Here is a 23,641-nt window from a genome sequence, read left to right as displayed (position 1 = left end):
GTATTTTTATAAGTTCCAATCCATTTTAAACCAGCAATATAATAATTTTTAAACAATAGTTGACTTACATAAAATAACCCATAATGGTTGGTTAAAAACACTTAACCCAACCAGCTGGGTCAAAATAACCCAAAAATGTGTTCTGTTTTTTTATGTACATTAGAAATGAAAATAAAGTTCAATAAAAACACTAAAATGTTTACAGATTTTCTTATTTTTCAAGTTGTTTATTTTTTAGATAACTTCCTTTAAAAACAAAGTCGTTTATATCGATTCTTAAAGGAAACAGAGAAGTAAATCGGCTGTGTATGGTAAAAACCAAAGCCCTCCGTGACGTCAGGCGTGCGTGACTTACTTCCTGGTTTTGCTTTTGTATCTTAAAGGTGTGTCGATTCTCTCTCTTGTATTTTGCTGCTTTGAGTTCAACAGGAACGGAACTGATTAACTGAACTTATTAACTTTATTCCAAAAAGACAGCAGCTCGAAACACAAGGAGAACAACTCAAGTAAAGGTACGTGTAACTTTTTTTTTTATTTGTAAGTTTTCCAACTTAAATATTTGTACATTTAAGTACACTAAGCGATCACATTGACGTTTCTAAAAGTTGACATTGAGGTCTGTGATAGTAAACGGTTTAATATCTACTTAGATTGTGATCTTATGTAGACATAAACTTTAAAATATGAATAAAGTGCTGTGGTTAAGTAAGGGGACAACGCGTCCATGTGCTGGTATGCGGGGACCAAGAGAATGGAAACAGTGAAGTAATATGACGTCGCTGTTGCAGTGTCAATATTTTATAAGCTAAAAAGACGAAATGAGTTATGAGACGTGCTCATTTTAAAGTTAGGCAGTCACGCGTTAAGTTTCACGTATGAAAATTACATTTCCTGTGCAGTAACAGACTTAGATTTACTGATTTTTATAGATATCAGCATAGGTATTTTAAGTATTTCTACATTGCTAATTATTTTAAGAAAATATTGTTTGAAATACCAACCAGATTTCCACATAGAGTAACTCCTTGTCATGTGATATTTAGATACTTGGATAAGTTAGATTGTAGTAATGTTGTGTTGTTATCTGAGGCTATAAACAAATATTTTAATTAGCTATGAATGCTTTGATTATAATGACTATTATGCATTTTCTAAACAGGTGTCACTGACAAAAACGTTTTTCCGGATGAAGAGATGAGTGCTGAAATCAGCACCATCCCTGCGTTACAACTGTATTTGGATTCCTTTTGGTCATCCCACAGCTCTGACATAAACACCACCAACGCATGGGAAACAGCACCCACATTTTTGTACAACCCTCCCGTTTCCAGTAGCGTTAGAATGGACCCGGCCCAGTCCAGCCCGACTCCAGATGAATCCTCAGAACTGGGCTCATCTGCTGAGTTTCAGGCCCAGCTCGACCTGTTCCTCAAGCTGGGGTTTTCCCAAACGCAGGTCCGTGCCGCTTTCCTGAAACTCGGCCTCAACGCAGACACCAACAGGGTTTTGGGTGAGCTGATACAAGCTGCTGGGGAATCAGAGGAGAGAGAGGAACGTACAGCCTCCCCGGTGCTGGTTTCACGTGGGGATGCTTCCAGTAAGGTCCGAAGTGCCCAAAATTACTGTCATAACACTCCAGCTGTGACAAGCACTTCAGAAGAGCTGGGAGAGGATGAGGACGCGCTCAGACCGATTGTCATTGATGGGTCTAATGTAGCCATGAGGTGAGTTTACTGTAAACATGACGTGCAATAAGATAGTGTTTACAGTGACATTTATGTCTCTCTCTTATCATTTTGCTATTTAAGTGATTTGCAATGAAGTTAAAGGTGATATTATGTTATAGTTGACCTTTTTCTTTATGTCAAATGTTAAACAGGATCACAAAATAAAAGTAAAACTGAACTTAAAGTTTCATATTGGAATAATTCAATTTTTTTTTTTTTTTGTAAAAAGTCTCATGCTGCTGAGAATTCAGCTTTGCCATGTGTAAATGTTGTTTTAAACAGCAAGAATGTTTCACAGAATTACAGTTTTTACTCTATTTTTATTAAAATAAAATGCAGGTTTGGTAAGCAAGAGAATAATCTTTCAAAAACGTTTAAATTAGTTTAAAATTCCATTTAATAAGACTTTTTTTTTTAATATATTAAAGCTGAAGTGTGCAGTTTGGAGAAAAGGAATATCAAAATATCATGTTTTGAAGTAATGTTTTAATGTGTTTAACACTTTGGCTTAACTATAATTATATAGTTATAGTTGCAAATGATTACGGTGATAAAAACAATCAGGGAATACTCATTATGTCATGGAAAAGTGTGTTTGTTTACTGTAAAATAGATTAATAGGATCACAAAATAACACTTTAAAACTAAAAGTAAAACTGAACAAAGTTTCATTTTGGAATAATTATTTTTTTATTTTATTTTTTTTTGTAAGAAGTCTCATGCTGCTGAGAATTTAGCTTTGCCCGTTTTTACAGTATTTTTATTAAAATAAAATGCAGGTTTGGTAAGCATGAGAGAATCTTTTTAAAAAGCTAAAATTCCATTTAATAAGAATTTTTTAATGCATTTAATCTGACGTGTGCAATTTTTGTGCAACTGAATATCAAAATATGTTTTGAAGTAAAGTTTTAATGTGTTTAACACTTTTTGGCTTAAGTTTAGCTGGCTATAGTTATAATTGCAAATAATTAAGATGATAAAACAATCAAAAAGAAAAGAAAAATACACATTATGTCATGGCAAAGTGTGTTTGTTTACTGTAAAATACATTAATAGAGTTTTAAAATTGGGACTTTCTATTTTTAATGAACAGCACTGCCAAAATTTAAATTACTTTTTAATGGAAAAGTCTTTAGAAAGCCTTCAGTAATTGAGTCATATTGGAAAGCCAATAAAACCCAGTATTTCCTCATACCTTTCAAGTGAATTTGCAAATCAGGTTTACTTCCTTCTCTTTTTTTCTGAAAACAGTTTAATTTGTGTTTATGTAAAGGTGTATAACTTGACTGAATATCGTGGTTTTCATGTTACTAAAAAAAAACCAGATGAACAATATTGACTGTTCTTTGGACAGACTAAATAGCATTTTGACACGTTAACTCTGATTTGATTATTTAAACATTTTTTACACATTGCACACTATTATTTTTCTCCTTGAATGCTTTGTGTGAATTTTGTTGAGTAAATTATTTAAAATGTCAGATTAGTTATTTGAAAAATGAGATCATATGTTGCCAAAACAAATTCTATAAACTTCTTTTTGGATGAATGTCATGGCGCTTACGTGTTTAATAACCTTTTAAAACCCTCCCTTTGTATTTTCACCTGCATTTGCAAGTGGAGTCCAGATTTGCCCCTGCAGGCTCCTGTGTCTGTCATCACTCCAGTATGCAAATAATCTTATATGCAAATCAGTGTTGTTTCCCATCCCCTCCCTTCCCTCTTACTATCCTGAAGGAGAATGTCTGCGAAAAGAACGCGGTGTAACAGAACAGGCCCGACAGCATTGCAACACGCCGTCTGATTGGATAACTCATCCCACTTCGGCTATTTTTGTTGCTATAAATCAGATGCTTTTAATTACCTAAAAGAACAGACAGTTTTTACACACCCTGTTCTGTTTATTTCAGGAACTATTAAAAGATTTTAATAAGATCTTGTGCTGGGCAGAAAATCCGTTAACTGATTTTGTGTTCCCTGTCGGGAATGAGCCTGTTAAAAATTGCTTTTAAATCTCTCATTATACTAACTTCTCACCAGATCTTGGATTCATCAATTTGAGACTTGTTGATATGTTCACTTAAAAGCATAAGCTAAATGAGTTAAATGAGGCCTATGATTAATTAGTTCCAAAAAGAAATATAAAAGCTGAGCTAACTGAAAGAAAACAAGTTGATAAAGAGATTGAAAACAATATTTGGCAATAATATAGCACAACAAGAAATTCATAAGCAATTTTTATACACAGTTATAATCAAAAGGTCAACATGAACACATTTTTTTTTTTAAAAAAATATCTAAAGAATTGCATTTGTTTGTCAGTAGATATATATATCAGCATGTCAGTAATGGTGCTTTGCATTATATTTTGTGATTTCACTGGAATATATTTGACCTTGCACCACAAAACCAGTCTTAAGTAGCATGGGTATATTTATAGCAACAGCCAAAAATACATTGTATGGGTGAAAATTATCGATTTTTCTTTTGTGCCAAAAATCATTAGGATATGAAGTAAAGATCATGTTCCATAAAGACATTTTGTAAATTTCCTACCGTAAATATATCAAAACGTAATTTTTGAGTAGTAATATGCATTGCTAAGGACTTTATTTAAACCGCTTTATTATTGGACAACAAATAGTTGTATCTCAACCAAATATCCTATCATAACAAACCATACATTAACGGAACGCTTATTTATTCAGCTTTCATATAATATATAAATCTCAGTTTCAAAAAATGGACCCTTATGACTGGTTTTGTAATCCAGGGTCACATATATTAGCACCCATTGTCACCTATGACCAAGAAAGGAGGATAACAACTTTCACTGTAATGTACTTAAACAGTTTTAACAGGAAAAAACCTGATATCTTAATGCAGCCACTGTTTCCTGCAAACCTGAAGAAAGATCTCATAAGACGTCTCTGCCGCTTATGTAGTTTGATTCACTCTAAAATAATATGAAAAAATGCTTTTTTGGACAAAAGTGTCTGTTAAATGAATGTCTGCACATGCGATGTCATTTTTTTTTAAAAATGCAAATTACAAACGATTTGAAATTCGCAAGTAAAATTGACGTTCTCTGTTTTTTAGCCACGGGAACAAGGAAGTTTTTTCCTGTCTGGGAATTCAGTTGGCAGTAAACTTCTTCCTGGAGCGAGGTCACGTTGATATCACAGTGTTTGTGCCTTCCTGGAGAAAAGAGCAGCCGCGACCTGATGTGCCCATTACAGGTAAGGAAAAGGGAATGCACCGCGTGTCAGGAACAATTTCTGCTTTTCAGAAGGGTTCATGTTACCATAAACAAGATCTGTTTCCTCTTAGCAACCAAATGGCTAAAAAGAGCTGGCCTGTGTTGAGCAAATGATGTATGAATGTTCAACTAAAGTACACATGGAATACAGGAAATACAGTTCCGGTCTGGTTTTCAACCTCAGGTCTCAAATAAAAGAACTGGAAATATGGGAAAACCCAGCATTGATTTTATTTGTGTAGCTGTTTGAATGAACATGTCATAAGATATATTGGCAAATATCTGGGGTTTTTAAAACCCTCGTAACTTCCTTATAACATAATGTAGGCTACAGTGAAATAATACGAGTGCTGCTTTTAGCAAGTAAGATGTACCAGCCTGTTTGAGCTGCATGTTTGCCAAACCCTCCTAAGTCTGACCTAGCTGGAGGCAAATAATGCAACCCTGTGGTTGGTGATAATACTGTGCATCCAAAAAATAGTTTTGTCTCAACAGTTGACATTTAACTATGCAAACATGCATAAGTTACGTTTGAATTTCTGCCTCACCTGAAATAAACTGTCTATGTGTAAATGGGCACTTGCCCAATGAAAATCACAAGCAAATTAAAATACCAAGAATCTTCTTTCCCTTGGGGCATTTGTTCTGTAACTGAATACTAGGGATGTAACAATACAGTTAGTCCACGGTTCAATACGTACCTCGGTTTTTCTGTTTGGTTCAGTTTGTTTCTGATATCTTGCCACTTCAGTGTGTTTTTTTTTTTGGCAACAAATTAACAAAATACTCCGTAAACCTCTGTCCACTGAAAAAAGCGTGGCTTAGTATATGTCTGTTTAATTTTTCTTTTAAGAGAAGTATTATTTTTTCGATTTTTATGAAAAATAGAATGGGTTTCATTCATACTGGGTGCCAGAGGGCGCCCTCGTGCAGAAAATCCACATATGCGTCAAAGAAGTATCACTGATTATGTTCCGTACCAGCTTCTCTAATATGGATAAAGGCATCGCTATTGCTGTAACTGAATAAAAACAAGATATATAACGTTAAACGTATTGAATGACGAAATGTAAGGACAATAAACGCCTGTCTGCAATAATATATGGTTTATCTGTGTTCTTCAAGCCATCTCGTGTATTTTCATAAGCCACTGCTAATCGACATACATAGAATATGAGTATTGACTATATTGTCTGCCTCATTCTGTGATAAGAATCCACATCAGATCACATAAGGAAGTTATTTCAAACACTTAACTGATGTTGTGAATTAAAAACAAGTTATGTTTTTTTTATAACTTTTGTTTTTATAACTCTTTTGTTGGACAACAGGTTTAGAAAGGCTTTATCATTGCATGTCATTAGAATAGAAGATGCTCTGCGTGTGTTGCTTTTTCAGTCATAAGCAGGGAAGCATTTCCTCATTTCAGCATGTGAAATCGCAGGCACACGTACAGCAAATTCTGAGAGAAATAAAACAAGGAAGTTATTTAAATGCAAAACCGAAAAACCGCAATTCACAAGCGCGTATAGAATATTATATGGGTTCGTACTGGTTCGATATTATATTGAGAACTGTGACATCCCTACTGAATACCAAATTGTTTAGTTTCAACAGAATAGACACTGTGTTCCAACAAGGTCTGTCAATCAATGATAACGTCAAATTAATTACACTATTAATCAGTATTTGCACCATAAGAGTTGAATTTTTAAGTTAAAGGTATTATGAAAAACTAGGTTTAAGACATTTAATTCTGGAAGTGCAAACATGCATTTAGGTGTTTCTTAGATTTTAAAATGCTAGTAAAGTAAAAATGTTAATTTTATCATTGTTCTGATTTTCAATAACTTACGTGAAGCAACAAAATGACATAAACGTAAAACAGATTTCAAATTTCATTCATTATTTTTCTCAGATCAGCACATTCTGCGTGAATTAGAGCGGAGGAAGCTCTTAGTGTTCACACCGTCCAGAAGGGTGGCTGGAAAACGTGTGGTTTGCTACGACGACCGCTTTATCGTGAAGTTGGCGTACGATTCTGACGGCATCATTGTATCCAACGACACTTACCGAGATCTCCAAGGAGAACGTCCTGAGTGGAAGCGTTTTATAGAGGAGAGGCTTCTGATGTATTCGTTCGTGAATGACAAGTAAGTACCATTGCATTGTCAAGTTGTTTGATAGCCCTGATGCTAATTAATTCCAACTTGATTAAATTTGCATCGCTTTTATGTAGGTTTATGCCTCCGGATGACCCTCTAGGAAGACATGGACCCACCCTAGACAACTTTCTGAGGAAGACTCCACGTATTCCTAAGAAACAGCCTTGTCCTTATGGTAATAAATAGATATATATATATATATATATATATTTTTTCACTTTCGTGAATGATTGTATTAGTGTGTTATGCAGTCTTGCAGTCACATGCTGGTGTAATTATCAGGGTGTGGCGTGACATTTTTATTTGTCATGGCTCATATAAATGTTGTAATCCAGATGCAAAGAACTAATAAGCAATGTACACTGCCATTCAAAAGTTTAGGGTTGGTAAGACTGTTTTCTTTACCACATAATTTATTCCTGTAATGCAAAGCAAAGTCATTACTCCAGTCTTCAGTGTCACATGATAAATTTTTTTTTAAATTATTGCTATTATCTGTATTTAAAACAGTTGAGTACATTTTTTTTTTCAGGATTATTTGATGAATAGAAAGATTCAAAGATCAGCATTTATCTGAAATAAAAAGTTTTTGTAACATTATACACTATACCATTCAAAAGCTTAGAGTATGTATAATTTTCTTTTGTAAAAGGAATTATAGAAATTAATACTTTTATTTAGCAAGGATGCTTTCAATTGAGCAAAAGTGAAGTTACAAAAGATTTCTATTTCAGATAAATGCAGTTCTTCTGAAAAAAAAAAAAAAAAACCAAACTAGTCAGCTGTTTTCAACATAATAATAATAGTAATAATAATAAATGTTTTCTGGGCAGCTGGATGTGTGACTATGTGACTGGAGTAATGATGCTAAAAATTCAGCTTTGAAATCACAGAAATAAATTACGTTTTAAAATATATTCAAATAGAAAACAGTTACTTTAAATAGTAACAATATTTCAGAATTGTACTGTTTTTGCTATACTTTGGATCAAATAAATGCAGGCTTGGTGAGCAGAAGAGACTTTGTTTTTTTGTTTTTTTTTTAATCTTACTGTTCGAAAACTTTTGACTGGTAGTGTGTATACCGTGTCTTTTCTGACCATGCAAGGATAGCGTGAATTACATGAACAAGAATTAAAGTCTCCTGTTTTCAATGCAGGAAAGAAGTGCACTTATGGAATCAAGTGCAAGTTCAGTCATCCAGAACGAACCAAGCAATCCCAGCGTTCCCTGGCTGACGAGCTCCGAGACAAAGCCAAAATTTCATCCACGCCACACAAAACTCAGCCGGTTTCCAGTCAGAGTCCGTCTTTGGAGGAAGTTATGGAACAGAAACTCTCCCTGGACACTGGATCTCTCAAGAAGAGTTATGCCAGTGAAAACGTCCTCGTCATTAAAGCAGCCCCCCAGCCGACTCAAAGGAAGTTTCCTTCGAAAAAAGAACGTCGGCCTTCGCCAACAAATCTAGATTCCTTTCCCAATGGATCTCAGGAGCGTTTGGATTCTGGCTTGGGATCCTACGAATGCCATTCTCCTGAATCTTCCCATTCTGATCGCTACTGCGACAACAGGAAGTCCAAACCATCCAGCAGTGGGCGGCATCGCTACGTTCCGCCCAATAGCCAACCCTGCAGTTGCTGTTCCTACCAGTCCCTCAGCACCGGTGGAACCGGTCAGCACCATAGCATTGGTCTGCCCAGCTCACCAAACCCTGCTTACTCCCAACCCCGGTATCACTCCTATGGAGGAGGTCCAGTTTACCCACCTGTTAACATGTCCCAGTATTCATTTCCACAAAGCAGAGGGCCTCCTCCCCAACAGGGCTACTGGTCTGACCATTATGGTGGCTATCCTCCAGCATCCCACAATGCCATGCATCCAGAGAGAGGACAAGGACACTGGTCACCTTCCAATCACAATCCTCAGTGGTCTGAACGGGAGCAAGTGAGGAAGAAATTACTTGCAATTTTCAACGCACGTTTGGTGGACAGAGCCATGGACATGTTCCCATATCTCCTGGACCCACAAAGACTGGCCGCAGAGATTTTGACCCTTCAGTCTCAGGATGGGGCTTTTTAATTTATCTTATTTGAAGGACTAGACGAAAAGACAAAGATTCTGGCACCAAAGGTGTTACAGTAAGTTCTCAGGCCCAACCACACGAAGTGATTTTACTGTCTCCGCCCACAGTAAAATCTCATTGGTCTACAGTCCCACTGTTTTTGTCATGCAACGTTTTGCATTTGACTTCTGTTGGACACTCATGTGATGTGGTGAAATCTCATTTCCGCTTCTCATCAGATTTTTTTGATTGGTTGTTTTTGTCGAATCATGCAACATATTTCTTTCAGCTGTTTGAAGTCGTTGGAATCATGCGGTGTAGCTCCGCCCACTGTGAAATCTCATTGGTCCACAGTACCGCTTCACATCAGATTTGATGTTCTGATTGGCTGTTTTTGTCTTTTCACGCAGCGTATTTCTTTGAGCAAGGACGAAAAAATTATTTTCATTGGAGGCTGTTGTGTCATGCTGTGTCTACATTCCTGCTACACATCAGATACATTCTGATTGGCTGTTTGTCTCAAGTCATTGGAAGCTGTCGCATAATGAAGTGTACCTCCTTCTGCAGTTAAGTCTCATTGGTCTACAATCGTGCTATACATTAGATATGTACTGATTGGCTGTTTGTCTCAAGTCGTCTTTCGCATAATGCAGTGTAGGTCCACCCACAGTGAAATTTTGTTAGTCTACAGTTCTGCTATCGTCTGATGCATTCTGATTGGATGTTTGTCTCAAGTCATTGGATTCAGTCTCAAAATGCAGCATAGCTCCACCCTCAGTGAAATCTCACTGCCAATCAGATCTGCTATAAGTCAGATACAATCTGATTGGCTGTTTGTCTCAAATTGTTGGAGTCTGTGCAGTGTAGCTCCTCCCACAGTGAAATCTCATTGGTCCACAGCTCCACTTAACATCAGATTTGATGTTCTTATTGGCTGTTTTGCTTTTAGCAAGGACAGAAAAATGACTTGACTCAAAAAATTGGTCTTTGAAATGGAATTCAAGCTATTCAGAATTTTTATGTTGTATTTTTAATAGTTAATTGACCTCTAACTATGGTGAATTCATTATTGGTTTGTATTACCCAACAATGTGTTTTCTGTCTTGATGTGGTTCTCAAGAGTTAAATATCTTGTTTCTTATTTTTACAAAAAATGAGATCATTTTTGCTAATGGAATGAAAAATTTGTGGAAAAACATATTTTTGTGTGTGTTTCAAGTGTTATTTGTGGTTCTGCATGATTCGCAGTATCATGTTTGTTGAATGTGTTGGCACCGTGTGCCGTAACTGACATTTGTTTAGCAGAACTACCACAAAGGTAGAAAAGTATGCACCCTTTGGTGTATTTTTCCATTTTATTAAGTGCTAACTTATAAAATGTCCTCAAGAATGCAATCATCACCAGTGTAACTTGACATAATTTCTCAAGTAAGTTCTCAAAGGTAATTGCCAAAAGTGTGAGAAGTCATCAAACTTTTGGTGGCTCTGTTTAGTTGTACTGAAGCTGTTTAAAAGGGAGTCGGCAATAGTGAGTAGGCAATTTTTTGCCATTTTGTTTTTATTATTCAGCTGCATGTTCTTTGCTCATTTAAATGTCCTTACTTTGTATGCTGTATCTCATATTATGAAAATAAAATGCCATATTTATGTACATATCAGTCTCTGACTTTTTATTTGACTTGCTTGTGTTGTTCATTGGTTAAGTAAGTGTATGAACAGATGTTTATGACAAACGAGAGCAGACCTGACTTATAAAAGCATTTGTGCTGCAGGCCATGGCCTCATTTGTAAAAGATGCATTCCACAAAACTCACTGTTCCTTTCTAGGAACCACCTAATGTAAATGCTATATATACCACAGACAGGTTCCACTCCACCCAAGCAAAGAAACCGCATGACTCAATGACAATAGCCTCATAGTGATCTATTCCAACAAAAGGTTCTTGAGTTTTCTGAAACCTTGCAAGGAATTAGAATTCATAGTGAAACATTTGTCATTTTTTATTTGAAATGGAAATGACAAACCACACCATACATCAGCACAGGCGTCAGAAAAGGAGGTCTACGGGAAGAGCTGTAGATGTCCTTAATAGATAGTTTATCAGAGGAAGTGGCCTGTGGGGGTGAGGATTTCAGAGGAACTAACTAAAGGTTTTATGACAGGGAAAACAGCATGTGTGAGTTATTTTCCAGACTAATTTTAGAATGATTTTTTATTAATGTTATCATGTGATAGAGCATGTGCTTATTTCAGGAGGAACGGCCGTCATGCGATGTGACGCTACGCCTGATACAGCATGTTTTTTGTGGTTTAGATGCGTCATGAGTGAGATCATGTCTCCAGTGCGCATGGTCAGTGGATTTCCCCAAAACTGTTAAATCCATCTGTAATCTTTTTTATAAAATACAGTGAAAATACCAGAGGGGTGTAGAACACACTGTCTGTTTCACTTCCCCTCGTTTGCTGCGTTACAAAATGTCCCAAACTTAACCCATAAGTCTAAACTAGTGTCTTGTGAAAATGATACAGCGCCTGTCATGAGGGCAACTTTTTAACCAAATGTCAACTATTTTAGCTACTTTTATATTCAGTTAATTAAGTACTTATTGTTTAATAAACCTTTTAAATCAGATCTATTTTTTTAATTATTTGATAAAACCAAAGACATTACATTTTTTTTTTTTACATTTTGCTTGATTTTTAGAACGTGTACTAATACTGTTTCATTTATTCATTGAACTAGTTAGTTATTGGTTGGTCAAGTACTTAGATTTCTGAACTAATTCAGAACTATTATCTCTTTAAAAGTTAATTAATAAAATAAACAAAATAAAGTTTTTAAAAATAATATTTATACTAATTATTTTTTTTTTTTTTTTCATGATTTTTAGATTTTAGGGGGCAGCAGTTTGTACACTATAAAAACCATTACGCCTATAGAGTGTGTTCCTATTTCTTTATTTTTTAATCGCAAAACAGTTACAGTCAAGAGCCAGTAACACCTGCGTGTCTTATCAGACATTGTTTTAGGGGATGTACCGACGTTTCCTCTACAGACTATTTTGATCCTAATCACAGTTTTTTCTGTAAGCAAAAATGCTGAGGTGGACAAAAAAAAAAAAAAAAAAAAAAAAAAAAGATTTCCGCTCTTTCATCTCTGACATTTCACAGGATGGAATTTTGCAGTTGTCAAAGCCCAAAAAAAATTCAAGCATCACTATTACTATTAACTATTACTCATACTTGTAACTCAAACTAATATGTTTTTTTTTTTCTGAATCGCCACTAATTGCACACTCACGCATCTGGAATGCTTGTGTGCGTCATCAATTAGCAGTGTCAAAGCAGGATATTTACTATCTGCAGATCATCGCTACCATTAGATCTACACTGCCTGTGCTGTACATGGCTTTAGAACGGTTTGATGTGACTCAAATATTGACTCATGACTTTATTTTCTGCGCAAGGACGCAAGTCTGAGCTCGCTGCAGCGCAGAGCAAACACACGACAGCATCACACGTCCGCAGAAAACAACGCAGGCGTTTTTGTGGCTTCTAGATGTTATCTTGTACTTGATTGTCATTAAAATCCGCTGTCAAATAGTGCAAATAAACTTCAAGTAGATACTGCCGTAGATAAGATAACAATTAGAGTCATCCAGGCATTCACAAGCGCACAGAGACGTAAGATTCTATCAGAAGCTCAGATTTGTGATTTTTATCTGTTGCTCTTAGCTAAACATTAGCGGCTATGAAGGATTAAACAGAATCAACAATATGTAGCATTACCATATTTAATATTTGACTGGAATGAAAACGAGTCTGTGAGGAATAAAGTAGTATAGCGAACAAATAGGGTACCACGATAATGTGTGCTGTCATGTCAAAGGTATTATGAATACTGACAAATCTATAGTGGTCAGGCCAGGGTGGTTTAGGCTACAGGATTATGCACAGAATTTTCACTACTGACAATTCATAGCGTGTTATTTCTATTGGTTTCTATGATGTATAAAGGGGTTTGCACTAGAGGGTGACACGGGAGTGGATTTTCAAACCTCTCCCGTCCCACTCCCAAAAAAAAAACCCATCCCATCCCAATCCTACGAAAAAAACAATCCCGGAAGCAGGGACGTTTCTAGGATTTTAAAACATTCGGGGCTGGTGCCAAAACATCAGGGGCTAGTGGTAGTGGGTGGGAGCTCACATCATGCTCACATAAGATTTTGTTAGACAAAAGTGGTTGAACCTGGATCCTTTTAGGTGGGTCCGGGGGCATTAAACCGGGGGTTAAAGACCTTGTCACACTACTAACAATAGTAAGTAGTAATCACTGCAAATAGCACACATATCAAAATATTATAACAAAATTATAACATTACAAAAATATGTTAGACAAATAAAATAATACATTTGAAAATGTATTTATAACTGTAACAAATATATAGTTGCATACAAAAATGGGGCCCTATTTTTTTCTCTCCCAAATTTCTTTTTATTTTATTTTTTTCAAATTCTGTTTTCTGTTTTTATTTTTCTGGTCTTCTTTTTAATGGTTAAATTTATTTTTATTAATCATGTGTAATTAATTAAAACCATGAATCTTATACAATTTACCGTCAATTTATCAAAAGTTAAGAAAATGTACATGTTTGGGACCCTATGAAATGTTTGATTTTTGTCTCACTTTACATTTTGTTGTTACCAAATATGTTTTAGCATGTCTGTTTATTTGAATGCATAAAAACAGCTTTTATTTATTTTTACAATAGCCTTATGAAATTCTGTGTTGTGTATTTTTCTGGTTATCAGATGAAGCTATAAAATATTGATTTAATTGATCTTTTAATGAAAATTATATTTTATTTTTGTCAAATAAAGGGGATTGGAAAATGTAAAACATGGAAGAAATATTGTGTGGAAAAAAAATGTATACATTTTTATTAATTAATAGTAGTAGTAGTAGTAGTAGGCACGTACATCATACTGAATGATCAATGAAGTTAAACCGAACTTTTATTTTTACGGGTTGCCGACCTGCCGCGAATACCATTAAATTTCTGTGTATATATTTGACGCTTGTTTTACTCAAATAAGATAGCGAAAGGCTTATGAAGTGACTTTTATGCCCTCATTTAGTGAAACGGCAGACGCTAAAATCACTGCGCGTGTCAGTATTACATATGTAGAAAACGATACCGCGCATCCGCGCCGTTCTTTCATAAAAAGACACGCAGAACATGCAGGATTCATATTTAAACAGTCTTTTGCGGCATAATATTTACAGATACTGGTCCATATCGCGTCTTGATTTAAGTTTAATGACCAACTTTTGATTAATTCATTCAAACTTTGACAAATTCCGTGGAAATAATAGAGCCATACAAAAAAAAAAACATTTGGGGCTGGAGTAAAATGATTAGCCCTAGCGACGCCCCTGCCCGGAAGAATGACTCCCATTCCCTCCCACTCCCGTATTATGTTTTTTTGGCCGGAATCTGCCAGTTACAGTAAAGAATACAGTACAGATCACAGTATGCCCATAACTTTTTTTTTTTTTTTTTTACATTAGTTGAATAAAAATGCAAAATGTAAGTTTTTTTATTGAACTGAAAGCCATCTTAAACAAATGCACAGTGTGCAATGCACACACATTAAATTTAATGTAAATCATTCATGCAAACACACGTTTCCTAGTTTCCTCATCAACAACAGATGGTTCGGGGTCAAGGCTTCAAGGTCGTTGGGGTCGTCGGACAGTTTGGTAATAGGCCTGTCATTGATGATTGATTCCACCTCACACAATAGGGTATGTAGGCCATCATCGTCCAACACTTGCTGTTTCAGTACAGAATTCAGAACCTTTCTTACAGTGTGAATCTGACGTTCCCAGGCTCCACCATGGTGAGATGCTCCTGGAGTGTTAAATATCCACTGAATTTCTCTTTTTAGCATCTCTTCTTGAATCGTTGCCTGATTCAAATTCTGCAACGCTTCACGCAACTCCTTTTCAGCTCCTGTGAAGTTTGTTCCATTATCGGAATGGATTATTGAGACATGACCTCTTCTACAAATGAATCGGCGTATAGCATTGACACATGCATCTGTGTCCAGAGAAGGTGCGACTTCTAAATGAATAGCCCTGATGGTGAGGCAGGTAAACAGCACACCATATCTCTTGACCATAGAGCGTCCTCTTCTCACCTCAAATGGTCCAAAGTAATCAACTCCAGTGTTACTGAATGGTGGTTTGTCTGGAAGCAGCCTATCTTCTGGCAAATCTGCCATCTTTTGCACACCAGTCCTTGCATGTCGTCGTCTGCAGATGAGACATGCATAGATAGTCCTCCTAACTGCAGAATTTGCTTGTGGAAGCCAGTATTTCTGTCTTAACTTTGCCAGGACAGCGTTTCGGCCCAGGTGACCAACGCCTTGATGGATGTGTTCAAGAATTAGGGAGTATATACGGAGATCTTTGTGCAAGATGATGGGATGCTTTGATTCTTCAGGCATCGCCGATCTGCTCAGTCTACCTCCAACTCTTAACACACCATCGTCAAGGTAAGGATCCAATCGAAATATGCAGCTGTCCTTTTTGACATGCATCTTTACTTGTTGCAGCATTTTTATTTCTTCCTAAAACTTCTGTTTCTGGCTGTAACGAATCAGATCCATCTCAGCGTTTACCATATCCTTTATGGTAGGTGTTCTTTCTTTCAAACCTCTTCTATAGGTATCCATTTCTTTCTGTAGTAGAATGTTTTGTATACTGGGATCTCTTTCTGTTTGACTGATCCTTGTCTGTACTTCCTTCCTCTTGTGACTTAAATCCAGCAGGATTTATTTGAGATGCGTTAGTCGTACTACGGCCTTCTTTAGGCAATGCCAGTTTAAAAAATGCCAGACAAGACATTCTAGACCTTCCTTACTGTTCTGAGTGCATATTGCATTAACAGTGGAGATCTTTTTGAACTCGCTGTCATCAACTGCAAGTGACATTGAATTCTCAGGTCGAACTGGCCACTCACTTTGGGGCTTCAGCAGAAAACTAGGTCCTGTGATCCTTTTTGCTTTCGATCAAGTTGTCTGCATTTAGGCCTCTCGAAGCTTGGTCCGCAGGATTATCTGCAGAGCAAACATATCTCCATTGAGTAGGTTTAGAGGCCTCTCTAATTAATGAGACTCGGTTTGCAACAAACGTCTTGAATCTTGTGGAGTCATTTTCAATGTACTGTGATGAGTCGGCTGCCTCCCCCCTACTTATCAGCTTCACCCCGTCGGTAATCGCCGCCCTTCACCAGGCTCCCGACGGGAGTGGGCGTGTGGGAGGAGGAGGGGCGCTGAAACATCCAGGTTTGGCAGCGTGTGATGAGGCACACCTGATGTGAATGAAGCCTCATCACCGCCGCTGTTAAAATGCTGAGCGCGCCTCTCCTCAGGAGACCGGTCTCTTCCCCGTGCATGCACGCTGGTGTCCTCATGGGTCCAGGAAGGGTGCGTAGAGGGACGAGTGCCGCCGATGTGATGGACGAGCTGCCGGACCCGTGGTCCGAGTGCGAGCCGCATGGAAATGGCTGCGGGCCAGGATGCTGGGCCTTCTCACCCGCCTGAGGAAGCGCCGCCGCTAAGGAATGGATGAAGCCGCTAAAGGAAGCCGCTACCCGTCATATTGCCGCGGACCCCGGCGGGGAGCAAGTGCGGCCGACGGACTCCGCCCCTTACCTGGACCCTTCCCTTCTGAACACTGCCCCTCCTTCACGGATTCCCTTCACGTCGAGGACACCAGATCCCCCGTTTATTTTGGACACTTTTTTTCCCTTTTTGGACACTTTCTGTTTATATTGTTTAATAAAAACCTCTCCGAGGCCTGACGTCACGCCCACTGTGTCTGTCGCTTTGCTCCCACCCGTGACAGTACCTAAGGACTGTGGTGCTGTCAGTCCAAAAGATGGATTTGAAGCTCCTGTCTCAACATCCTATCCATTTTGACTGCAATGGTAGCTGCTGTCAATTCCATTCTTGGAATAGTAACCTGCTTGAGTGGCGCCACTCTGGACTTTCCCATCATGAACATGCAGCTCCTTTGATCATGGTCATTCGTTAACAAAAGGTACGTGACAGTCCCATATCTGTTCTCGCTAGCATCTGCAAAGTGGTGTAACTGAAAGGTCTTGACATGCCCGAACCCTGTAGGTTTGATACATCTACTCACACTGAAGTTTGCGAGCTTCCGCAAATCTTCCAGCCAGGACAGCCACCTCTCAGCCTTTTTCCCTACAATCTCTTCATCCCATGCTATCTTCTCTCTGCACAGATCTCTCAGAATGAGCTTTGCCGGTAGCACAAATTGTGCTAAGAACCCAAGAGGATCGTAAACAGATCCAACAACTGATAATATACCTCTTCGGGTAAGTGGTTTATTTTGCACTTCGATCTTAAAATTAAACGTGTCATTCTCCGTACACCACAGAATTCCCAATGCTCTTTCAGTGGGAAGCAACCCACTCTCTAGATCTAAGTCTTTCACATCAGTGGCTCGCTCTTCAACAGGGATGGACAAAAGTACAGTTCTGCTATTACTAGTCCATTTTGTCAAATGGAAACCACCTTGATTGCAAAGCGCTGCGATGTCACTTACAAGATTGACTGCTTGTTCTTCAGTTGCCACCGATTTGAGGCAATCGTCAACGTAAAAATTCTTCAGTAGTGTCTGAGCTGCTTCTGGAGTAGTGTCGTCAATTCCATCTTCTGCTGTTCTTTAAAGAGCATAGCAAGAGCAACTCTGTGAAGAAGTTGCACCAAACAGGTGTACACGCATCCTGTACTCTTCTTCATCTTGATCTAGGTTGCCATTCGGCCACCAGAGGAACCTCAGGAAGTCTGCATCCTCACTAGGTACTCGAACCTGATAAAACATCGATTCGATGTCAGCCATCATTGCAATCGGCTCCTCACGAAATCTAGTCAACACCCCGATAAGCGTGTTGGTGAGGTTAGGCCCTTGAAGTAACTGCCCATTCAAAGAAAATCCTTGATAAGATGCATTACAGTCGAAGACAACACGGATTTTCTTCTTCTTCTGATGATAAACCCCGTGGTGGGGAATGTATCAGACCTTCCCATCACCACGGTGTAAACTTTCTCAGCATACCCTTTCTCTATGATGTTGTTCATAAATCCTGTGTAGTCCTCATAGAAATCAGGATACTTTCTAAGTCTTTTCTGGAGGCTCCTGAGACGCTGTTCTGCTACATCTCGGTTGTTTGGCATCTTTACCTTGTCATCTTTCAAAGGTAATCTCATGTAGTGCCCATCCAGAAATTGAGTAGACTTGGTCACAGATGTCATGAACTGTCTGTCCTCTTGAGACATTTCAGAATTATCCTCATAACGACGTTCAGGAAAATCGATATTAAACTGCTTGACTAGCAAATCTTCGATCTTTTCCACAGATATGCGGTTCACCGTATAGCTCTGTATACCAGATTCTCTTGTCTTAATGCTCTCTTCTTTCGGTCCATTGACTATCCAGCCGAGAACTGTCTTCACTGCATAAGGCCCGTTGCTTATGCTGTTTATCACCTTCCACGGTCCCATGGCCTTATGAGCGTTCATTCCAATGAGTAGCCCTACTGCAGCCTTGATATGTGGAAGCCGAACTTCATGCAGGTAAGCCCATTTCTCAATATCCTCCTGTTTAGGAATGTTCCCTTCTTTCACGGGCAAGTGTCGCTGAGTTAAGACATTGGGTAGATCGATATAAATATTCTCCTCTAAACCGCACACTTCTAAGTCAGACAGCCAGTATCCACGCATGTTTCTTTGTTGACCCATAGTACAAAGCAGAAAATCTGTCTTCTTGCCCTGTATGTTCAGTTAATGCATGAGATCTTCTGTGCAAAAGGTGGTTGTGCTTCCTGGGTCTAGGAAAGCATAAGTGTCTACTGATTTTTCACTCTTCTTTGATTTCACCTTTACAGGTATAATAGAGAGAATGCAATCACCATCACCAGCCCCAGCATATCCACAAGTTTCCTGACCCAGTGAGAGAAGAGCATTCGAAACTGCAATGTCATGGTCTTCAGACCCTTCATCTTGCTTATCTTCCTGTTTAACGATATGTAGGACACCTGGATGTTTTAATGAGCAATCTGGACATGATATTCTCCTTTTACAATCTTTACTCATGTGTCCTTGTGTTAGACAGCCAAAGCATAGACCTTTACTTTTAAGAAACTGAATTCTGTCCTTGTATTTCTGATTCTTGAGCTTAGTACAGGAATCAAGTGTGTGTTCCTTGTTACAGAACAAACAAACTCTTCGGACAGAAAAATCAGATTTCTCTGCATTCTGTTTCTTTTGTTGTGCGTATTCTGCTTTGTCCTTGTCAGACGGTGAGACATTTGTGGCAAAGATACTACCTTTGAAACCACTCTTCTTCAAATTCTTCTCCTCTGAAAAACTGGACTTTCCTTTTCTCTCCACTTTAAAGTCCTGAATATCTCCAAAGAGTGGGTCGTTCAAAACTTGAGCAGTTAAGTCAATAAAGTTGACCAAATCTTCGAATGTGGCTCTTCGTCCATTTCGTTGCTGAATATCAAAGGCTGTATTTCTCCAACGTTCTCTGAATCTAAAAGGAAGTTTGGAAATGACTGTTCTCATGTTTGTCGGATTATTCATCTCATCCAGGAATTCAACATCAGCCATTGTATTTCTACATCCAATAAGGAATAAGGCATAAGTCTTCATTCCCTTACTGTCCTCTGCTTTGATTTGTGGCCATTTCAGAGCTTTCTCGAGGTAAGCTGTAGCTATCTTCAGCTCATTGCCATAATGTTGCTGAAGGAGACGTTTTGCTTCCTGATATCCTTTAGAAGGACTCATATGTTCGCAGCTGCGAACAAGAGCTTGTGGTTCACCACTTGTGAACTGTTGAAGATAGTATAACCTGTCTTGAGGACTATTAGTCTTGTTTTTGATCGAGTGCTCGAAAGCCTTTGTGAAGGAAATGTTGTCACACGGACGGTCTCTGTGGCTCCCTCTATCCCCCACCAGCGGGAACCCTCACCGGAGTTCTAAGACTACCTTTCCCATAATTCCGTGCCTGGGACTGCCACTTCCGGTTCCGGGTCTCCCGGTTCACTTCCTCTTTGTCGGCCATTTTACAGCGTTGCGCGGGCTGGCGCTTTGCGAAGTTTTGTTAGTCATGCTCTCAATCCTAAGCGTTCTTTTCTCGGACTGCCTACTCGTTGCCAACCAGACTGTTTATCGTGTGTGTGAACCTTTGCTGCCTGCCTTTTACTGACCCTCGCGCTCCCCTTGGATTATTCCCTTTTATCGCCGCCGGCCCCGACCTACTGCATGGACTTTGACTACCCGATTGGATTTACCTTCACCACACCTGTCCGCCGTTGTTGACCCGAGCTTGTTGTTTACGTCTGAGTGTTTAATAAAGCTGTTGCAAATGGATCCAACGCCTCCGGATTCTTCCGTGACTCCGTTACAGAAAACTTCGCCACCGACGGATCCAGCGACAGCAGGTCAGATCGCTTCCGAAGTCTCCGCCCAGGCCACAATGTTGACACGCCACCAATAGCAACTGGAGCATCTGACCGCCCTAACCGAGCAGCTAGTGCGGGCCGTACAGGGACTGCAGGTCGCTACACCGCCAGCAGCACCTCCTCCTACTGCCAGCCCGCCCCCCGCCGCACCTCCAGTCACCGCGAGTCCCCGACTGGCTTTCCCGAAAAGTTCGACGGTACACCAGGCAAGTGCAAGGGGTTCCTTCTGCAGTGTACTTTGTTTGTCAACCAACAGCCACATCTTTACCCCACCGACGAGGGGCGGATTGCGTTTGTTTGCTCTTTGCTTACTGGGAAGGCGTTGGAGTGGGCCACCGCAGTATGGGACCTCGGGCAGCCTACCTTCCCCTCTTTCGCCGCCTTCCTTCGGAGTTTCAAGGAGGTCTTTCAGCCCAGCCCAGAGAGCAGCGAGGCTGGGGAACAGATTATGGCTCTGAGGCAAGGACGTCGCACCGCGGCGGAGTACGCACTGGACTTTCGTACGCTGGCAGCACAGAGCGGTTGGAACGATGGACCCCTCAAGCTTCACTACCGTAAGGGATTACAGCCGGACTTACAGGTGGAGCTGGCCTGTCGGGATGAGAACCTGTCTCTCAGCCAGTATATAGGGCTGTCCATCCGCGTAGACAACGTCATGCGTGCCCGCAAGCCAAGCCGAGCGTTCACCGCATCTCCTCCTTTCCCCTCAGTCCCCATGGCGTCACCAGAACCCATGCAGCTGGGTGTGACCAAACTGTCTGCGGAGGAGAGGGAGCGGCGTCTCAGGAACAACCTCTGCCTGTACTGTGGACAGGCAGGACACGTCCGGGCTACCTGTCCCACTCGACCTCCTCGACCACCTGCCTCGGTGAGTTCAGCCAGATTACACCTCAATCGTTGTGAGATCCCCGTGACTCTGTGCTATGAGGACTTATCTATTCATACTACCGCTTTGATTGATTCCGGCGCTGCCGGTAATTTCATTGACGCTGATTTCGTTAGGACTAATCATCTGCCCATTCTCTCCTGTGTCTCTCCGGTGGCAGTGGCCGCCCTCGACGGGCGACCATTAGGGACAGGACGGATAGAGCACACGACAGGGGACCTCACTCTCCACACCGAACCTCAGCACAAGGAGACCATCCGCTTCTTCATCATCACCTCACCCCGAACACCTCTCATCCTCGGTTACCCCTGGCTGCACCAACATGAACCCACCATCTCCTGGTCAGAAGCAACAATTACACACTGGTCCTCCCGCTGCCAGCCCCACTCCAGCCAGCCTGCCGTACAACTCACTGCTTCACCCAAGCCCCATAGCTCCAGGAGCATCATTCCCGAGGAATATCAGGACCTTCTCGAGGCCTTCAGTACCATCAGGGCCACCCATCTACCTCCTCACCGCGCTGGGGATTGCGCCATAGATCTAGTCCCGGGAGCCTTACCCCCCAGAGGACGTGTCTTCCCGCTCTCGCAGCCTGAGTCCGAGGCCATGAACCAGTACATACAAGAGGAGCTCGCTAAGGGCTTCATCCGACCCTCTACCTCACCAGCCTCGGCCGGGTTTTTCTTCGTAAAGAAGAAGGACGGCGGCCTCCGCCCATGCATTGACTACCGAGCACTCAACGCCATCACAGTCAAGTACCGTTATCCTCTCCCGCTGGTGCCACCGGCCTTGGAGCAGTTAAGAACAGCCAAGATTTACACCAAGCTGGATCTACGCTCGGCCTACAATCTCATCAGGATCAGGGAGGGAGACGAATGGAAGACAGCCTTCTCGACTACCTCGGGGCACTACGAGTACCGGGTGATGCCCTTCGGACTGGCCAATAGTCCTTCGTATTTTCAGGCCTTCATTAACGAGGTGTTCCGGGACATGCTAAATCGATGGGTAATCGTCTACATAGATGACATCTTGATTTACTCGGACTCCTACTCAGAACACGTCCAGCACGTCAGGGCAGTGCTTCAGCGACTCGTCCAGCACCAGTTGTACGCCAAGCAGGAGAAGTGCGAGTTTCATCAACAGAGCATCTCCTTCCTGGGATACATCATTAGTCCAGAGGGGGTCACTATGGATGAGTCCAAAGTCACTGCCGTTCGGGATTGGCCTCGCCCCAAGACCCTTAAGGAACTACAGCGTTTCCTGGGGTTCTCGAACTTCTACCGTCGCTTCATCCGGAGCTTCAGCTCAGTGGCCTCTCCACTCACTTCAATGATCAAGAAGGGTGACACTCGTCTCTCCTGGTCTCCAGTCGCCATCCAGGCCTTCGAGGAGCTACGTCGGAGGTTCACCACGGCTCCTATACTCCATCATCCTGACCCTAACCGACCCTTCCTCGTGGAGGTCGACGCTTCCAGTACCGGCGTCGGAGCTGTACTGTCACAGAGACAGGGACTTCCCCCCAAGACTGTTCCCTGCGCCTTCTACTCTCACAAGCTAAGCCCAGCAGAGAGGAATTACGACGTGGGCAACAGGGAGCTGTTGGCTATTAAACTTGCACTCGAGGAGTGGCGGCATTGGCTGGAGGGCGCTAGCCACCCTTTCACCATTCTCACGGACCACCGGAATCTGGAGTATCTTCGGTCAGCCAAGGTCTTGAATCATCGACAGGCCAGGTGGTCACTCTTTTCACTCGTTTCCACTTTGAAATTACCTATCGACCAGGATCACAGAATACCAAGGCCGATGCCCTCTCACGAATTCACGAGCCCGACCACGCCCTGACACCGCCTGAGTCCATCCTGCCCCCGTCCGTCATTGTAGCCCCTGTGGCCTGGGACATCATGACGGAGATCGCTGAGGGACACACCCAGGATCCGCCCCCCAATGACTGTCCCGAAAACCTGACCTATGTTCCCCTCA

The 23,641-nt window shown here is 40.7% G+C and overlaps 1 protein-coding gene across 1 annotated transcript; it reads left to right on the top strand.

The window, feature by feature from the left end:
* Positions 1-371: 371 nt before the first annotated feature.
* On the top strand, positions 372-10,866 carry zc3h12ab (zinc finger CCCH-type containing 12Ab). Its single transcript, XM_051137077.1, has 6 exons — positions 372-512; positions 1,160-1,724; positions 4,827-4,966; positions 6,905-7,139; positions 7,226-7,326; positions 8,311-10,866. Exons 2-6 carry the CDS (start codon positions 1,195-1,197, stop codon positions 9,228-9,230), a joined length of 1,926 nt encoding a protein of 641 aa, XP_050993034.1. The 5' UTR covers positions 372-512; positions 1,160-1,194; the 3' UTR covers positions 9,231-10,866.
* Positions 10,867-23,641: the final 12,775 nt, after the last annotated feature.

The sequence above is a fragment of the Labeo rohita genome, chromosome 19 (genome assembly GCF_022985175.1).
Source record: "Labeo rohita strain BAU-BD-2019 chromosome 19, IGBB_LRoh.1.0, whole genome shotgun sequence".
NCBI classification, from domain to species: domain Eukaryota; kingdom Metazoa; phylum Chordata; class Actinopteri; order Cypriniformes; family Cyprinidae; genus Labeo; species Labeo rohita.
The sequence above is the reverse complement of the archived record's forward strand: the minus strand, read 5'-3'. Positions and strand labels throughout refer to the sequence as shown.

Excerpts from the sequence above, each read along its gene's own strand:
- zc3h12ab (XM_051137077.1), top strand. The coding sequence starts at position 1,195 with ATGAGTGCTGAAATCAGCACCATCCCTGCGTTACAACTGTATTTGGAT. Across the intron at positions 4,967-6,904 it reads ACCTGATGTGCCCATTACAG|ATCAGCACATTCTGCGTGAA; the intron begins GTAAGGAAAAGG and ends TATTTTTCTCAG. Across the intron at positions 7,140-7,225 it reads TATTCGTTCGTGAATGACAA|GTTTATGCCTCCGGATGACC; the intron begins GTAAGTACCATT and ends GCTTTTATGTAG.